The following is an 18377-nucleotide window of genomic DNA, read 5'->3' on the forward strand; positions in this document are numbered from 1 at the left end:
ATGGTGGCAGTCTATAACATCACCCCTTCCAGTACCTGATAACACTGCGAGAGACAGGCCCTTGAAATGCATCAGGAATGGTTCACCTTCAATTCCCTCAGGGAACAGCAGCAGCGAAGTCCTTGGTGACCAAAAGTGCCCAGGAAGTTCTGCGATCATATCCTGCAGCCTCCGACCACAGCCACTGGTGCCTAGAGCAGCGACAGTGCCCATAGGGTTCATGGCACTTTCGTGCTTCACCAACGTTTAAAGCCACAAGGAGGTCACCCAGCAAATCTGCACCCAGGGCCTCAATGGCACTTGACCAACCTATAATAGGTTCAATGACATAGCCACCACAGGCGCCCATGGACACCAACCGCCCAGTGGCCCCGGTGGAGACCTCAGTGCCCTTTCCCCTCAGATCACTTATTTGTCTGAAGGCATTGATGCTGCGAGCTCAATGCACCTGTGGGCTGCAGGGTCACACGGGGGCTTCCAAAAGCCCTGGAAGTCGATGGCTTCAGGGATGATCAGGGTGCTCAATAGCAAACCCGCACCTGATCCGTGGTGCTCAACATAGTCAAGGCAGGAACGAGAAGCATCAGTGGCCCATGGGCCTCCACGGTTATCAGGGCGGCCTTGAGGTCACGCACCCTTCGATAGCCTCAAGGACTTCCTGCGCATCGAGGCTATGCACCTCAACAGCATCGAAAGCTGCCACCACTTCAACCTCAACAACCAAGGGTGGCCATGCATGCAGCTTAATGGGATCGAGGGCATCGATGACAATATGGCACCATAGGTGTCAAGCGCCCCTGCGGGCATCGAGAGCACCACAGGCATCAAGGGCACCATGTGCATTGTGGCATCGAGGGCACAGCAGCCTCGATCAATCGCATCTGTTTGCACTACTACTCTGCCACCTCGGCGCTCAAGCTGATGCAGCAAGACCACTTCCACCGATGCAGACGGCACAAAAAGCCTCTATGGCATCAAGAGCGACCATGGTGCACCATAGTGGGCTTGGTCCCCGATGCAGTCCTGATTTCGATGCGTCAGGCGAACAGTGCGCAGATGCACGGGTAACTGTTACTGGGCATGGCACTGAGGTGCGGCAGCAAGCTGCTAGCCCAGGTTTCTGCTCCCCCTCTCTCCAAAGGAGACTGCACTGCCAAGACTGGCAAGCAGGAGGGGAGTCTACATCTTCCAGGGCTCCCACCCAAGGAGACTAGTTCCTTGGGATGTGGGGAGGATGAGTTCTCGTACCCATAGCAATGGCATGGTCCTCGATCCCTGCACCATCTGAATCCAGCGATGCCAATCGATCGATGAAACATGGCACTGCAGCCTGGATAGAACTCAGGCGAGTCCCCAGGCTCAGAGGCAAACATGGATCACTGACAGACTGCATAAGTCAGTCCTGTCAGAGGAGACAGAGCAACTAGAGGACAGAAAACTGCAGAAGCAGTTTTTCTTTTAAAAATAGTAACAGATTGCCAGGCTGCATAGGGGAAAAAACCACCATGAGGCCAGCAGACAGCTGGAAAGAAAAGGAAAAGAATAAGACTACCTTAAGGAAATAAACAGTTGCAGCTCTAGAAAAAAATCACTTACAAAAACTGTGAGAAGAAAGCAAAGCTGAATATTGTGAGCACATGGCTCCACAGGGGTGGGGAAGAGAGACTCTGCCTAGGGGGCAGAGTGATGACTATAGCTGCATGTTCGAGAGTTCTAGAATTCTTGAGATTAAAGTTCCATGCCGGGCTCCATCCAATGATGTCACCCACGTGTGAGGACTGCTATCCTGCTTGTCTTAGGAGAATGAACATGCGAGCATATATGAAAGAGGATAAAGTCTGTGTGCCCCCCCAGCCCAGTTTTCTTACATCATAGGTATATTTTTTTAAATTTCTCAAGCACCAATAAAATATTTCAAACGAACAGGCAGCAAATAACATCCAATAATGAAAACTAAGGATTAAAAAAAAAACAAAGCCCCTGCTGCCCATCCTGGGAACTTTTGATTTTCTTGTCACTCTGAGATTGCTGAAAAATTATATGGATGAAAGGTGGGACCATGGCTCAAAACGTTTGCGCGCCCCTATTCTAAGGCTTATGGGGACAGACTTAAAAGATCTAAACATGTATACCCTAGACTGAGAAACGGCAGGATAGGGGCGATACGAAAGATTAAATATCTTCAAGGTTTGCATGCACAAGAGGCAAGCCACTTTCAATGGAAAGAAGGCTCTAGAACGAGGGGTCATGGGATGGGATGAGGGTGAAATGAAAAAGACTCAGATGTAACCTAGGAAATATTTCTTTACAGAGAGGGTATTGGATACATGGAACAGCCTCCCTGTGGAAGTGATGGAGACAAAAAAAAAGTATCTGAATTCAAGAAAGCATGGGATAAGCACAAGGGATCTCTGAGGGAGAGTAATGGGAGTTGAGGCTAAATTAGTTGGACAGGTAAGGCAGACTAGATGGGTTATATGATCCTTCTACCATCATATTTTTATGAATCACCAAACAGAGAAAGGACCTTGGAGTCTTTATGGACATACACTGAAATCCTCAGCTCAGTGTGCTGCTGCAGTCAAAAAGCAATTAAAATTATTTGGAAATAAATACAGAATAAAAGGAAAAATGTTTGCAAAAAGGTACAGATAAGGGTAAGAAAAATAAAAGATATAACACTTCCCTTATGAAGAAAGCCTAAACAAGTTAGGGCTCTTCAGCTTAGAAAAGAGGCAGAGGAAATATAATAGGTTATAAAATCATGAGTGGGGTGGAACAAGTAAATAAGGGGCAGTTACTTTGCAAGTACTAAAAAAAAGGGGGCAATATTAAACTAACCAGAGTTAAAATTAACCATAGAAATCACTTTTACACTACAAGAAGTCAAATTGTGGAATCTGTTAGAGTACATGGTCAAGGTAACTAGCATAACAGGGTTTAAGAGAGTTTTGGACAAGTTCCTGGAAGAAAACCCCATTAATTATTACACTTAAAGCCAGACATTTATCCCTGGGAGTCAGCAACAAGAAATACATCTACTTTTTGGGATCTATCAGGTACTTGTGAACCCAAGTGGCCACTGTCAGAGACAGGATATTGGGCTTGATTGATCCTGGTCTGACCATGCATAGCATATTTTAGTTCTTATGTTGTCATTACATAAAAAGGATGACACTTAGTGCCCAAATTCTGGGCCCCTGATTGCAATGACCAGACTACACATGATGGAATTCTGCGCAAAAAATTTAAAATTCTGCAAACTTTATATTGGTCAAAATAACAAAATTTACATAACAGTCTTTAAGTAATTACATATTAAATTAATACAGAAAAAAGTTAGAGATGCAGATTTTTAAACATTTTGAGCAGAATTTCCCTAGAAATTCACTATAAGAGAGAGAGAGAGACTTCCACTTGCTCTCCCTACTCCCCTGGCCACTTTGCCCTCTCAGGCCCCAACTCCTCCACCTGCCAGTTTCTCTCCCCTCCACTCTATTGCCAGTCCCAGAGTTTGACCCAGTTCTCAGTACTGCCCCCTCACACAGGCTCCCTCTCTAGAATACAAACACACCCTCATACAGGCTTCCTCACTCTCGCATGCATCCCCTCTCTCTTGGATACACATCCGCACACGCTCCCTCCCTCTCTCTCACACATACATCCTCACACAGACTACCTATATCTCTCTCTCATGCAGCCCTTCACACAGGCTAGCACCCTCACATACACACTCCTTTACAATCTCCTCATATAGGCTCCTTCTCTTTGGCACCCACACACAAGCATCTCCCCCCCCCCCCCCCCCCCACTCCACTCTGTTACCTCCCATGCTCTCTCTCACACACACAGACTCTCTCTCACCAGGGCCTTCATCTTCACCACAAACGGCGCACTGGGGTCTTCATCTTCACGCACTTCATTCGTGGCATACTGGGGTCTCCTCTGTCATTTTCTGCACAGAAAATGGCAGAGGTATTGCATTGGCCTTCTAGTCTTCGCCCAGGGGGAATTCTGCGCATCTGCGGAGTGCAGAATTGCCAAATTCTATGCAGAAAATGGTAGAGGAGACCCTGGCATGCCATGAACGGAGCACGTGAAGATGAAGGCCCCCGAGTGCCGCGGGACATGCTCCGATCACGGTGAAGACGAAGGCCCTGGCATACCATTCGCGGTGATGATGAAGGCCCGTGTGCCGTGAACAGAGTGTGTGCCATTTGCAGTGAAGATGAAGGCCCCCTCGTGCCATGGGACGCGCTCCACTCGTGGCGAAGATGAAGGCTGTGTGAGCATGGGAGGTGATGCATGAGTGTGGGTGCCAGAGAGGGAGCCTATGAGGAGATGGTGAAGGAGTGTGTATGTGAGGGTGCTAGCCTGTGAATGTGTAAGACAGAGCCTGTGTGCAGGGGGGGCATGAGAGAGACATAGGTAGCCTGTGTGAGGATATATTGTGAGAGAGAAAGGGAACTTGTGAGGGTGTATATGCAAGAGAGAAGAACCCTGTATGAGGGGGAAATGTGTGCGCGAGAGAGTGAAGGAGCCTGTATGAGGGTGTGTATATGCGTACTAGAGAGAGCATGTGTGAGGGGCAGAAGTGAGAATGGGGTCAAACTCTGGGATTGGCAATAGAGTAGAAGGGGTTGAACTTAGAGGTGGAGGAGTTGTGGCCTGAGAGGTCAAAGTGGCCAGGAGAGTAGTAAAAGCTAGTTTGAAGGGACACTCTTACAGTGAATTTCTAGGGAAATTCTACTCAAAATATTTTAAAAATTCTACATCTCTAAGTAATAACTTTTTTCTGTATTAATTTAAAATTTAATTAAAGACTGTCACGTAAATTGTGTTATTTTGACCACTATAAAGTTTGCAGAATTCCCCCAGGAGTAAATATCGATGTGCTAAAGATGTGCATCCTAACTGGATGCACTTTTTCTTAACATGTGCACAATCACCTCTCCTGGGCATTCTGTGCAATAGGCAAATGAGCAGCCATGATAAAAAGGACACGCTAGCGATAAATTGTGCATCCATAGCATTGGGTGCCCTGAAGCAGTTGCTGTGCACTGGCTAGGAAAATGGTCACAATTTTATGAGCATTGGTTTTCCTAGCTATGCACAATTTATTTTTTTTAGGTTACTTCTTTTTCGGTTCCTCCAACTTAATATTGCCATATGGCATTAATTTCTACATAAGGGAGTAATAGCTAATAGCCTCATCAACATGGCATTTACATGTGATGAGCACTATTAGCTACACGCTGGTTTGGACACTTTTTGGATGCACCAATCCCCTTAAAGCATAAGGGTTATGGAAATGTGTCCAAAACACACATTACCCTGTGCATTAGCCTGAGCGCACAGTACGGCATTGGCCTAGGTATGTTCTGTTTAGTGTGGGGGAATATAAAAAATAGATGAAAAAAATCCCCAGACTGATACAAATAAAGGCTCATAAGCACAAGATCCAGCCCTGGATTTTACTGAGCTGGATGCCCAAAGGAGCAGGAGGAACATCAAGGTCAGAAAAGAACAAAGCAGTGATGTCTTCTCTGGATTAGGTTGAAGACACCAGTCTCTAAAGCATTATTGGAATCCTTTCAAACCCTGAGTGAGTTGTTCTTCGCGCTGTAAACGGCCTAAAACGGCTTAGTGAATGAAATAACTACAGTATCTTAATGCTATCCTTTTTGAAGTTGCTGACCAGTCATGAAATGCAGGAATATAAATAAAAAAAATTTTAAAAATTCACACACTATTTAAAAGCACAATCATAAATATGCCAATAGATATGTAATGGTAGCTTCGCACAGTTACTAAACTTTTTCAGCTTTGAGAAAGGTTTTGCGTTTTTGGGGATATTTCCCCTGCTTTTGATCTTCCCCATTTTGGGATGGGCTCAGTAGATGTGGTGCCGAGCATGCTCAGGAAAGATTCCCTCTGGATCCTCTGAGTTGCAGTATTTGAAGAGAAGGAAATGTTGGAGGTAATCTTTTGGTAGGCCTTATGGCTCACCAGTGGAAGATTTTGCAAGTACTTTGGAGGTTCTGTATTTTGACCAGTTTTCTACCAGTGGGATATCCCTCCATTCTGGAACAGCAGGATCACACAGTGGTTTCAACCTGCAATCAGTTAACAGCGGAGCAGAAACTGAGCAAAACACGTTTTCGTATTCAGTTTGTTGAAGAAGGGAATGTTTTTCTAATCCGTATTTCCCGCTGATACTGAAGAGAATTTTCCCACCCTCTATGGGGAGGGAGCACTGGACACCGAATCAGACCAAGGGAAGAGATCTGGGATAAAGTACAACATGGGCAAAGAGACGATTGCCTTGGGAGTAGTCATCCTTCTGTTATTATTCATTATTTTTGTAATCTTGCTGTGGATTTTATTTTTCAAGTTAAACTAAATCCTCTCTTTTTGTTTAACACCAATATTGGCTCCCTGCTGAGCTATTTGGTGCCTTTCTAACCTACTGAACCAATTAGTGAGCAGTGAGTGAATTTAAAATGACTGTATTAAGCATCCCCACCACCACACTAAGGGCCTCAGAGGTTTATACCTCTTCCCTACCAGTGAACTCTGGCATCACAAGAGCTACTTGGATGATGCTATGGCAGAGTGAATAAGAGGACTGGGGCATGGATAGCATCCTGGGAACTTTGTGGTCTTATTGTTCCGTCTACCAAACAAAGGGGGACTACACATACTATTCAGGCACAAGCCAACTAAAGTTGCATTCATAGTGAAGATAGCATCACAAAACCCAACTGAGACAAAAAGCAAAATCAGGGGGGGTAAGAAAAAGGGAACAAATCTGAACTAGTGACTATTTGTGACTCGGCAAGTCATATCTCCAAAACAGAACCATCTGGCATCTTTTAAAGTTCAAAATAATATAACTTTATTTTACTCTGTACTTTTTTTAGAAATGTGGTGGTTTAACAGTCAGAATGAGGATATTAATTAGTGAGAGTTATGAAAGTGTTGGGTTCAGTCTTAGATGCCTCAAGCCTTTAATCTTATTACTTCAAAAAGTTCCATCTTAATTAATATAGTGGTAAAACACAATAAGGTGCACTCAACGTGGCCAGCTTTGCAAACACCACCACTCTTGGGTGAGCAGTATGAAAGTAATGTGTGCCAGATAAAATATTTACTAAACATATATTCAAATTTTGCTTCTGGATGAGGAAGCAAAAAAAAAAAAACTAAGTAATATTGTTCTAGGTTTTCCAGTATATCAATCTTTCTTTGTTTTGATCTGATAAAGGGCATACAGTTCCTCAAAGCTAGTCAAGAAATGTATTAAGTTAGTCTCATAAAAAGGTATCCTCTAATATTTTGTTTAACCTTTATTTCCTTCTTTGAGAGAAAAAAAAAAAAAAAAACTTGAACATGTGTAACTAGTAGAGGCACATAAAAAGGCAGGTTCCTAATACAAACAAAAACAAACTGTGAAATGTCTGTATGCCAATGCCAGAAGTCTAAGTAGTAAGATGGGAGAGAGTTAAAATGTATAGCAATGAATGACGAGACACATAATTGGCATATCACAGACCTGGTGGAAGAAGGATAACTAACAGAATAGTGCTATATCAGGGTACAAATTATATTGCAATGATAGGGAGGAGCAACTTGGTGGGGGTGTGGTACTTTATGTCCAGGAGGGCATAGAATTCAACAGAATAAAGATCCTGCAAGAGACTATTCTAAAGATCAAAATGACAGAGCATATAGAAAGACATGGTTTAATGGAAAATAGCATGGATTTACCCAAGAGAAGCCCTGCCTCACAAATCTGCTTCATTTTTTTAAGGGGTTAATAAATATGTGGAGAAAGGTGAAGTGGTAGTTGTAAGGTATTTGGATTTTCAGAAGGTGTTTTACAAATACACAATAGAATCTTCATGGGCTGAAGTCCCATGTGTGTCGGGGAAGAGTATAGTGGTAAGAGTATATTACCAAAATGATGATGAAATGCTAAGAAAAATCAGGGAAGCTAACCAATTTGGCAGTGCAGTAATAATGAGAGTTTTCAGTTACCCCAATATTGACTGGGTAAATGAACATCTGAGACGTAAAGTTCCCGGATGGAACGACTGCTTCATGGAGCAACTGATTCAGAAACCAAATGAGAGAGGGAGCTATTTTAGATCTAATTCTTAGTAGAACACAGGATTTGATAAGAGAGGTAACTTGGCAATATGATCATAACATGATCAAATTTGAACTAAAGATGGGAAGGGGGACAATATGTAAATCTACAGCTCCAACAATTATAAAAGGGAAACTTTGATGAAATGAGGAAAAGAGGAAAAGAGGAAAAAAAAGCCAACAGGCATGGACACTGTTTAAAAATACCATCTTAGAAGGGCAGTCCAGATGTATTCCGTCTATTAAGAAAGGTGGAAAGAAGGCCAAACAATTACCAGCATGATTAAAAGGTGAGGTTAAGGAATCTATTTTAGCCAAAAAACATCCTTCAAAAATTGGAAGAAGGATCCATCTGAAGGAAATAGGAAAAGCATAAGCAGTGCCAAGTTAAATGTAAAACACTGATAAGACAGGCTAAAAGAGAATTTGAAATGAAGGTGGTCAGAGGAAAACTCATAATAAAAACTTTTTTAAAATATATCCAAATCAAGAAACCTGTGAAGGAGCCGGTTGGACTGTTAGATGGCCAAGGGGCTAAAGGGGAGCTCTTATAGAAGATAAGGCCAATGCAGAAAAACTAAATGAATTCTTTGCTTCTGTGTTTACTAAGGATGTTGGGGAGATACCAGTTCCAGAGATGGTTTTCAAGGGTGATGAGTTGGATGAACAGAACCAAATCACAGTGAACCTGGAAAATATAATAGGCCAGGTTGATAAGATAAAGTCACCTGGACTGGATGATATGCACCCCAGGGTTCTAAAGGAACTAAAAAATTAAACCTTAGATCTATTAGTTAAAAGTTGTAACCTATCATTAAAATCATCCATTGTACCTAAAGACTGGCCAATGTAACCCCAATATTTAAAAAGGGCTTTAAGGGTGATCGGGAAACTATAGACCAGTGAACCTCACTTCAGTGCCAGGAAAAATAGAAACTATTCTAAAGATCAAAATCACAGAGCATATAGAAAGACATGGTTTAATGGAATATAGTCAGCATGGATTTACCCAAGAGAAGTCCTGCCTCACAAAATCTGCTTCATTTTTTTAAGGGGTTAATAAACATGTGGAGAAAGATGAACAGGTAGATGAAATGTATTTGGATTTTCAGAAGGTGTTTTACAAAGTCCCTCATTTGAAGCTTCTAGGAAAATTTAAAAAGAATCATGGGATAGGAGGTGATGCCCTTTCATGGATTACAAACTGGTTAAAGATAGGAAACAGAAGGATTAAATAGTTTTCTCAGTGGAAAAAGTGGAGTGGAGTGCCTCAGGGATCTGTAGTTTTCAATATATTTATAAATGATCTGGAAAGGAATACAAGTGAGGTAATCAAATCTGCAGATGATAACCTATTATTAAGAGCAGTTAAATCATAAGCAGATTGTGATAAATTGCAGGAGGACCTTGGGCATCCAAATGGCAGGTGAAATTTAATGTGGACAAGGGCAAGGTGATGCATATAGGGAAAAATAACCCATGCTGTAGTTACATGATGTTAGGTTCCATATTAGGAGTTACCACCAAGGAAAAAGATCTAGGTATCATAGTGGATAATACATTGAAATAGTCAGCTCAGTGTGCTGTGCCAGTCAAAAAAAACAAATATTAGGAATTATTAGGAAAGGAAATGGTGACTAAAACGGAAAATGTCATAATGCCTCCTTATCGCTTCATGGTGAGACTGCATCTTGAGTACTGTGTACAATTCTGGTAGCCACATCTCAAACAAAGATAGTTGCACTGGAGAAGGTACAGATAAAGGATATAGGAAAGGCTAAAGAGGTTAGGGCTGTTCAGCTTGGAAAAGAAGGGCTGAGAGGGGATATTACAGAGGTCTAGAACAGGTAAATATGAATCGATTATTTACTCTTTTGGATAATAGAAGGACCAGGGAGCACTCCTTGAAGAGAGCAAGTAGCAATTTAAAACAGATCAGAGAAACTTATTTTCCACTCAACACACAATTCTCTGGAATTTGTTGCCAGTGGATGTGGTTAAGGCAATTAATGTAGCTGGGCCTAAAAAAAAGGTTTGGATAAGTTCTTGGAGGAGAAGTCCATTAACTGCTATTAAATCAAGTTGATTTAGGGAATAGCCACTATTACTGGCACATGGGATGAACTTAGTATTTGGATACTTGTAACCTGGATTGGCCACTGTTGGAAACAGGATGCTGGGCTTGATGGACCCTCGGTCTAACCCAGTATGGCAACTTCTATTTAAGAACATAAGAAGTCCTGATACTTGCAGATTCTCCTCCTGGCACCTGGTTTATGAGATCAAAAATGATCATGCAAATAGTGTGGTGCAATGGTTTCCAAACCTATCTTGGACACCTAGCCAGTCAGGTTTTTCCACAATTTACACAAAGTTAAATTTGCACACAATGGAGGCAGTACATGCAAATTTTTCATATTTTATTTACAGGTTTTTATAAACCGCCTATACAGAATAAACCATACTAAGCATTTTTTATATGGATATCCTGAAACTCAACTGGTCGGGGGTGGAGGTGTTCCCAGAATAGGATGCAGTGGACCAGGTTCAAATGTTAAGGGGATATAAACCTCTACTGGAAAAGGATGAAGAACTAATAAAAAACCACTTCCCCTTTGACTCAAAAAGAAGACTGCTGTCCATCCTACTAAGAGGAATTTTAGCCATCTACTCAAAGTCCTTGGTAGATCCTGGATCCTCAAACCCAAATTCTGAGATAAAATAACTTCAGTCCAATACAATAGATTCAGTGGCTCCAACTTGAAATAAATGTATTTATGTACTCTCTAAAGCGTACACCTGACATTATACTCATTTAAAAACAGATACCCAAGACTACAACCCTGTACCCCAGAAATAACTACCCATATAAAATAATGGTTGAGGTTAAGTGCACATCTTACCATAGCAATACAAAGGTCACAATTTCTCACACACCAACTACTTTTCCATAAAATTACTATTTCCCTTGCCTAGGACTTATAAGCAGAAATCAGATTGCCTCAAAAGGCTTTAATTCACAGACCCTATAACCTTAAACAAATGGCAAACTGTTCCTAAACTTTTAAGTCTTATAAAAAATATCTATGAAGTACATTTAGCTGCCCATATTTTGTACTTATAGTTTGGGTGATTCTTTTTGTGCCTTATTTAATGACTGTTGGTTGTGGTTTCCAAAAAAAAAAAAAAAAAAGTGAAAAGTCACAAAATTCATGTTAGGCAGATTTTTGACTACTGCTATGGCTCCCCCACTCCCCCAAGTATTCACTGTAGAGGAATGAAAGTAAGCTATAGAACTTAGATATGCTTATAGATATAATTATTACACACATTTTCAAGCTACATATCTCATTTCAAATCTAAGAGCATGACTCATGAAGTAGCCAAAAATTGTTTTCCTACCAATATGTTACACATGAAATTCACTACAAATACCTCTAGCAGTGTCATCTCCCACTTCATAAAGTGGGATTTAAACATCAAGCCACACCCTTCCTCCTGACACCTGACCCAACACCGTTCTCAGTCATGAATAGTTCATTCCCCAGGCTGTGTTGGTAAAGAAAAAAAATGACCTTTCTGAAACAATATCATCTCCCTTCTAACTCCGAGAGAATTCACCACATTCATATTACACCTTACCCTCTACAATTCACCCATTTCAGAGATTAAGAGCAATCTTTACAGAGTTTAAAGATTTTCCACACTACTTCTTTCTTCCCCATCAAAAAATAGTTTTATAAAATCTTGTCAGATCTCTTTTTAAAGCCGCTTTTCTAAAACTATGCTTAAGAGGGCTGTAAAGTTAACCTCACTATTCATACATATATAGTTACAGTACCTGCCTAGATCTAGTAGTCAAAGCATACTTAAGTAAACGTTATTTCTTATAACTGCTCACGCAAGCCTAGTCAGCCAAGAAGCGCATACATTCTTGGCAAAAACCACATGTGCCTGCAAAAAAAAAATACATGACTTCCTGAAAGAATCCTCTCCCCAAAGCGAATATTTCACATCTTCTCCCAGTGCCTTAGGCATCAGTTACAGTAGGCAACTCTTCAGCAAAACTCAGCCTGGGGTTGGACCGCCTTTACCATTTGGGAAGAATGATTTTTCCCTTTAAATTTCCGCGGCTGCAGTAATACTACCCCCTTCCCCCGCCAGACAGTCGCAACTACGAGGACCACCAGAACCTAGCCTGGCACTACACGCAATCACTGTTTTCTCTCGCCGGCATCAGCTACTTCCCACATACGCCTGCCGGCGTTGGGACAGCAAGTTTCTCTTAACTATACACGACCAGCGTTCCTCCCCCTTCCTTCTCTCTTACCCATGCTCGTGCCGGCAGGGGTCCGGAGCTCCAGTCCGCCGCCGCCGCCGCACCTCCTCAACTAGATATCCGGGAGGAAAGGGGGGGGGGGGAGGGAGGCGAGGGCGTCACAGCTGCTCCATCCGAGACGCGGCGACACCAGCTCCCAGTAAAGTCTTGGCAGGAGGAGAAGGGTCTTCTCTCCACAGAATTAAGTCGCCCTACGGCTGTGGCTACCGCCGACTCACTCCCACAGTTGGCCGTCTCGCGCTTCCCTGTTCCTCGCTGCCGAGACAAACCCCCCCACCCCGTCCCCTGCGCTGCTCTTCACGGCAGAACAGTGGGCCGTGCTCAACTCCCGCGAGATCTGATCTCAGGATTTCTCCCGGAGCCCCGCCTCCTTTTCCTCGCTTTCCGACCGCTCCGTCCTTGTTCTTTCGCAGATTTTCTTTCCAGTGGAGTTTCAGCTGTTGCCAGGTACTGTGACATCATCTGGGAAGGCGCGGGGGACGCTGGGAGAGGGAGTGTGTGACTTTTGCCTTTTGCTTCTCGTCGGGTTCACGTAAGAAAATTAGAGATGGCACCGGTTTTCTTCGAGTAGACAGTATTTTAATTTTTGGCCTTCCAAATACTGAAGTACAAATTATCATTAGTTTTTTATGAAAAAAAAAAAAGTCCTCGAGGTTGCTTTCAGTTTCAGTTATGTTTATTTTGTATTCTCACATTCCAAAAATAAGAAGATGGAAGTAGTTGACTTCTGGAATCTTTTATTTTCTTAACTGGATTTTTTACAGGTTGTAATACTGTTTGTTGGACCCAACAAATATAGATCTCCAGCAAAGATATCCTACCTGAAGTGGGGCCGGCAGCTATTAAAATGGTCATAAGAACATAACAATTGCCATGCTGGGTCAGACCAAGGTCATCGAGCCCAACATTCTGTCTTCAATAGTGGCCAATCCAGGTCGCAAATACCTGGCAGATCCCATAAAAGTAGCTCTGATTCCTGTTACTCACCCCCAATGATAACAATAGCTATCTTTAGTTTACCTGTCTAATAATGAGTTATATACTTTTCCTTCTTGAATTTATCCAACCCTCTTTTAAACCATGCTTTGCTAGTCGCCTTGATCACGGCCTCTGACAATAGATTCCACAGTTTGGCAGTGCACTGAATGAAAGAGTATTTTCTACAATCTGTTTTGAATTTTCTGGTTGTTAGGTTTCAAGGAGTGGTCAAGGATCTTAATCATAAAGTATATGGGGACAGACTTAATGATCTAAACATCTCTACCCTGGGAGAAAGAGGAGATTGTCTAGATCTCCAAGGAATAAATGCACAGGATATGAACCTCTTTTAAAGGAATAGAGGCTCTAGGAAGAGGGGTCATGGGATGAGGATGAAAGGGTGTAGATTTAGGAATAATCTAAGAAAATATTTCTTTGCAGAAAAATGGTGAATGCATGGAATAGCTTGCCTGTGGAAGTGGTGGCGAGGAGAATAATAAATTCTAAGAAAATATGGGACAAGCACAGAGGATCTCAGAGTTTGAAAGGGACTATAAACCGGAAATGTGGAAGGGCTGTATGTTCTGTATCTGCCATTATATGTTATGTTTATCAAAGCTTTTGGTTTGTTGATTGCCCCACAAAAAATTACTCACAGAGATGTGTGCTTGCTTTCTCTGCTGGTAATTTTTCAATTCAAAATAGTGTGTACAGTTTTCTGACATCAAAAGTACAGTACTGAGAAAAAGTTTGTCAAACTCTTTGGTGGAGACCTTGATTGGAATATCTGAGAGTGCATGATGGTGTATACATTTTCAGTGTTGCTACGATCCAGGGAGAAGAGATGTTATTTAATACATTATGAATAGTAACTGCAAGTTTGTATTGTCTTCGGTTTGAAACAGGAATCCAATGCAAAGAGAACAGAACTAGAGTAATGTGATTGTGAATGGCAGTACCATTCAGTAAATGTGCTGCAGAATTCTGGAGCATCTGGAGTAGCCATATGGCATAGACAGTAAGGCATGTGTATAGAAAGTTACAACAATCCATACTGGAGAAGCAATTGGAGGACTGTATGAAAGTCCAGTAACTTTAATAAAGGTTTAAAATGGAATAGTAGATGTAGTTTTATGAAAGAAAATGGTTATTGATTTTATGTGGACATGCATAGTCAGAAACAGGTCAATGAGAACATCAAGGTTATGAATCATGTTAGAGATATGAATAATAAGACATCTGAATGAGAGTAGAAGGAATGTTAGAAGAAGGAAAACAGGATAAAATCATAATTTAATTTTGTTGATATTGAGAGAGAGTTTTTTTTATGATGAAGCCAGTCTTTGACTGTAGAGAGACAAAGGAAGGCAAATTGCTTAGATGGTACCCAAGATGATTTATGGGGGGGGGGGGGGGGATGTATAATTGTCAACATATAATTTGGAATATAAACCAGTTTCTTCTTCATTCTGTAGTACTTTTACTTGAATGTTTAAGGTTGTCTTGCTGCATGGCACACTTTTGGCTCGGCTTCAGCTCATGGATAGATGACCTGCAATTCTTTTCTAGAATGTTCTGATATAATGCAGACTGCATGGTTTCAGCCATGATAGTAAGCCATCCAGATCTTGATGTAGCAAAGCAGCACCATAGCATGAAAGTACCACCATACTTCATAGCCCAGATGAGGTTCTTATGTTAGAAGGCAGTATCTGGTTTTCGCCAAACAAAACATTTGTTATTATGACCTAAAAGTTCAATTTTTGAATTATTGGGAGCCCCTGTTTCAGAATTAGAAGTGATACAAGCAATCAAGACCCTGGCTGTACAGAACAGCCCAGGGCCAGATGGATTCCCTTTGGATTACTGCAATCACTTTAGGGCACATTTTGCACCTTTGTTGTGTGAGCTATTCAGTTTTTTAGGTAATCCCATGTCTTTAATGAGGACTTTGTTAGATGCTTTGGTCATATTAATTCTGAAACTGGGAAAGAATCTTCTATATTACAATTCCTGCAGACCAATCTCACTCATTAATGCAGATGTGAAGGTATTAACAAAGTGCTACAGCTCCATCTGGAACGTATATTGCCATTGTTAATTAATCCCAATCAAACCGGTTTTCTGAAAAGGAGGTCTTCTGTTAATAACACCAGAAGACTATTCAATATTATCCACTTATTTTATTTATTTATTTAAAATCTTTTCTATACCGTCATTAAGTTATTTACCATCATAATGGTTTACAGGCAGGCACAAATAGGCAAAACAAATGTTAGTACTTAACAGAGGAGCCAATAGATAACCGGTAACATATAATTCCATACAATATCTATTTGAATCATGTCATATAAGGACCATTGAATACGTCTCATGGTTAGCTTACATGTAATTTGTTCTTGTACTTTCAGGTTTAATCTATTTTTAGTTGCCAGTGGCAAGTGTAACTAGTCTTTTGGTGCTGATTTGTAATGCCAGCTTTTCCTTACTTACTTTCTCTGTTCTCTTGGTAAAAAGCCTGTTTGAAAAGCCATGTTTTCAGACTTATTTTGAATAGTTTGAAATTTCCTTGTAATCTTACTTCAAGGGGGATAAAACAGCATAAACTTCCTGGGTTAGTTCTCTCATTAGATGCAAATAAAGCATTTGATAGGATATTTTGGAAGTATTAATTTTTAGTGTTGCAGCACTTGTTGTGTCAGTCGGTCTCAGACGGCTTCGACCCTTGTGCCTCACCTTTTTCTCTGCTCTCCCCGCTAGCCTTGGGAAGATGGTTACTGCCGCATCTGCATGCCGCTCTCTCCAGCGTCCACGGAATGGCTATGGCAAAGCCTCCCACCATGTTTCTCCTAAGGGCCTCCTAGGGTGCGCGTGCCACCCACATCTTTATCCACATCATGGCGGGAACCTCGGGGGCATCCCCCTCGAGCGACGTCACGCCATCCAGGTATTTAGCCTGCCCTTGTTTGCTAGCTAATCGAGTTAGCAAGGATCCTGAATGGATGTAAAGCCTCCAGTCTGAGCTACTCTGCCACTTCCTTGCTGCCACAGGAAGCTCTCTCTGCCCTTCGGGGTATTTCACTAACCTTGGGTACCCGCTCTCTTTCAGGTGCCTATCTGGGATCAGGTACTCTCTCCTCGAGGGCCTGCTCTCCCTGGTACAGTGCCTGTATTCAACTACTTCTGCCTGCTGGAATCTTCACCCATACAGCCACCAATGTAGTGAGTAATTTAACTTCTCAGTCTGTCTCATGTACAGCTCTGCTGTGCTGGGAACCTACTCCTGGAAGTTCCTATACCATCTCATTGAGACGGGTTCCCTCTGCCGAGGGTCCCTGGACTGCTACCTCTGGATCACCTCACTACTGCCACTTCTGGTGGTATACATCAGCTGCACAATAAAAGACAGAACTCTGTGTTTGTGCGTCTCGAGTATAGCCTAGTACTATGGCTCCTCATGGGGCTCCTCCCCATGGGCGTGGTCATCCCCACAGTACCCAAGAATCCACTCAAACAGCACTATGGTTTTCTTCCGCAATTTCCGGATTCAGTAAGAACACTCGATAGATGTCCTAGAGCTCAGATATTGGCAAATGGGGTGCTTCCTAATTCTTTTGCAATTTCTATTTTTTTTTATTTATTTATCAACTTTTACCATTACAACAAAGATTACTTTGCTTGGAAACATAAGAGTACATATTCAAGAAATATTTTTCCAAAATTATCACAATATAGAAATATAGAAATACTCTCTTTCTACTTGCGGTAATACAGGGGGGAAAACCATAAATAATAAAAGAGGAGGAAAAAGAAATATAATCACATCAAGACTTCCCTAATATCCATATTTTACTTCATTCACGGTTAATTACTGTTGGGGGCCTGCTCTTTGGAACTCAAAAACTGCCTAAGCTGTTCAGGGTTATAAAACACAAAGGTATTACCAGAGGATTTAATGACACATTTAGCGGGGGTAACATAGTATAAAGTTGACACCTTTTGCGAAAGCTTCAGGGTGCAATTGCAGAAATTCCTTACGGCATAGTTGTGTCGCTCTGGAAAGATCGTGGAAAATATAAATCATACCCCCAAGATAGGTAATATTTATACATTTAAAATAATGTTTCATAATTAGCCCTCTATCATAATCAGAATACAAGGTAACAAACAAAACAGTCCTTTCTGCCACTCAAATCTAGTGCTCTCTAAATAATCTGAAAGGTTATCAAAGTTCCCAGGGTCTCCAGTTGGTGAAATCTGAAACTGTGATTGTTTCTGTTGAAGTATATTATCTTTTTTACAGATGGTATTTGTTCTTCTGGTATCTTAAGAATTTCTTTTAGATACCTTTTAAAAGTGATCAAGGGAACTTCTCCCACTACTCGGGTAAAATTCAATAGTCTTATATTTAGCTGACGAAGATAATTTTCCATCGACTCTAGTCTGCGTGTTAATATAGATTGCTCCTGCATTATAATAGCATTAAAGTCAGTTATTCCTTTCAGATCTTTTTTATCTCTATTATGGCTTGGTTTTGTCCTTCTAATTTCATTTTACAGTCTTTCTCTAGAGAGGCAATTTTTTGGGAGGTATTTTCGACCCTATAGGCCTGTTCATTGTGTCCAGTGGCAAGCCCCACAATTGGGTCCCAAAGGGACTCCAGCGTTATAACAGCTTTTTTTTTTTAATTTCTAGGGGCTTCAAAAAGGTTTTATTTACCTTCAGGACTTGATGTTATTACAGTTCCTCCTGCTGCTCCTCTCTCTTCTATCATGGCTGCAGCACCATTAATCCTCTCCCATTCCCCAACTGCCGAACTGCCCATTTTCCTGGGTCTGACCTGGGGACTCCTTCCCCTGTAGCACCAGCTGGCCAACAAAGTTAGGGTGAAATGCTTCCGGCTGCAACC

At 41.7% G+C, this 18377-nt stretch overlaps 1 protein-coding gene and 1 long non-coding RNA gene across 2 annotated transcripts in view; one reads left to right on the forward strand and one right to left on the reverse strand.

Moving 5' to 3' along the window:
* CD2AP (CD2 associated protein) overlaps positions 1-12802 on the reverse strand; it is a 387343-nt gene extending 374541 nt beyond the window's left edge. Inside the window, 1 exon segment of the mRNA XM_029596051.1 lies at positions 12482-12802. Coding sequence (XP_029451911.1) covers positions 12482-12485 — 4 coding nt within the window. The 5' untranslated portion in view covers positions 12486-12802.
* A 34-nt stretch (positions 12803-12836) lies between these two features.
* The window catches only part of LOC115088097, a 35005-nt gene continuing 29464 nt past the window's right edge, over positions 12837-18377 (forward strand). Inside the window, exon 1 of the long non-coding RNA XR_003855704.1 lies at positions 12837-12937. This is a non-coding gene — a long non-coding RNA (uncharacterized LOC115088097). The remainder of the gene's footprint in view (positions 12938-18377) is intronic.

Source organism: Rhinatrema bivittatum, chromosome 3, assembly GCF_901001135.1.
Source record: "Rhinatrema bivittatum chromosome 3, aRhiBiv1.1, whole genome shotgun sequence".
NCBI classification, from domain to species: Eukaryota; Metazoa; Chordata; class Amphibia; order Gymnophiona; family Rhinatrematidae; genus Rhinatrema; species Rhinatrema bivittatum.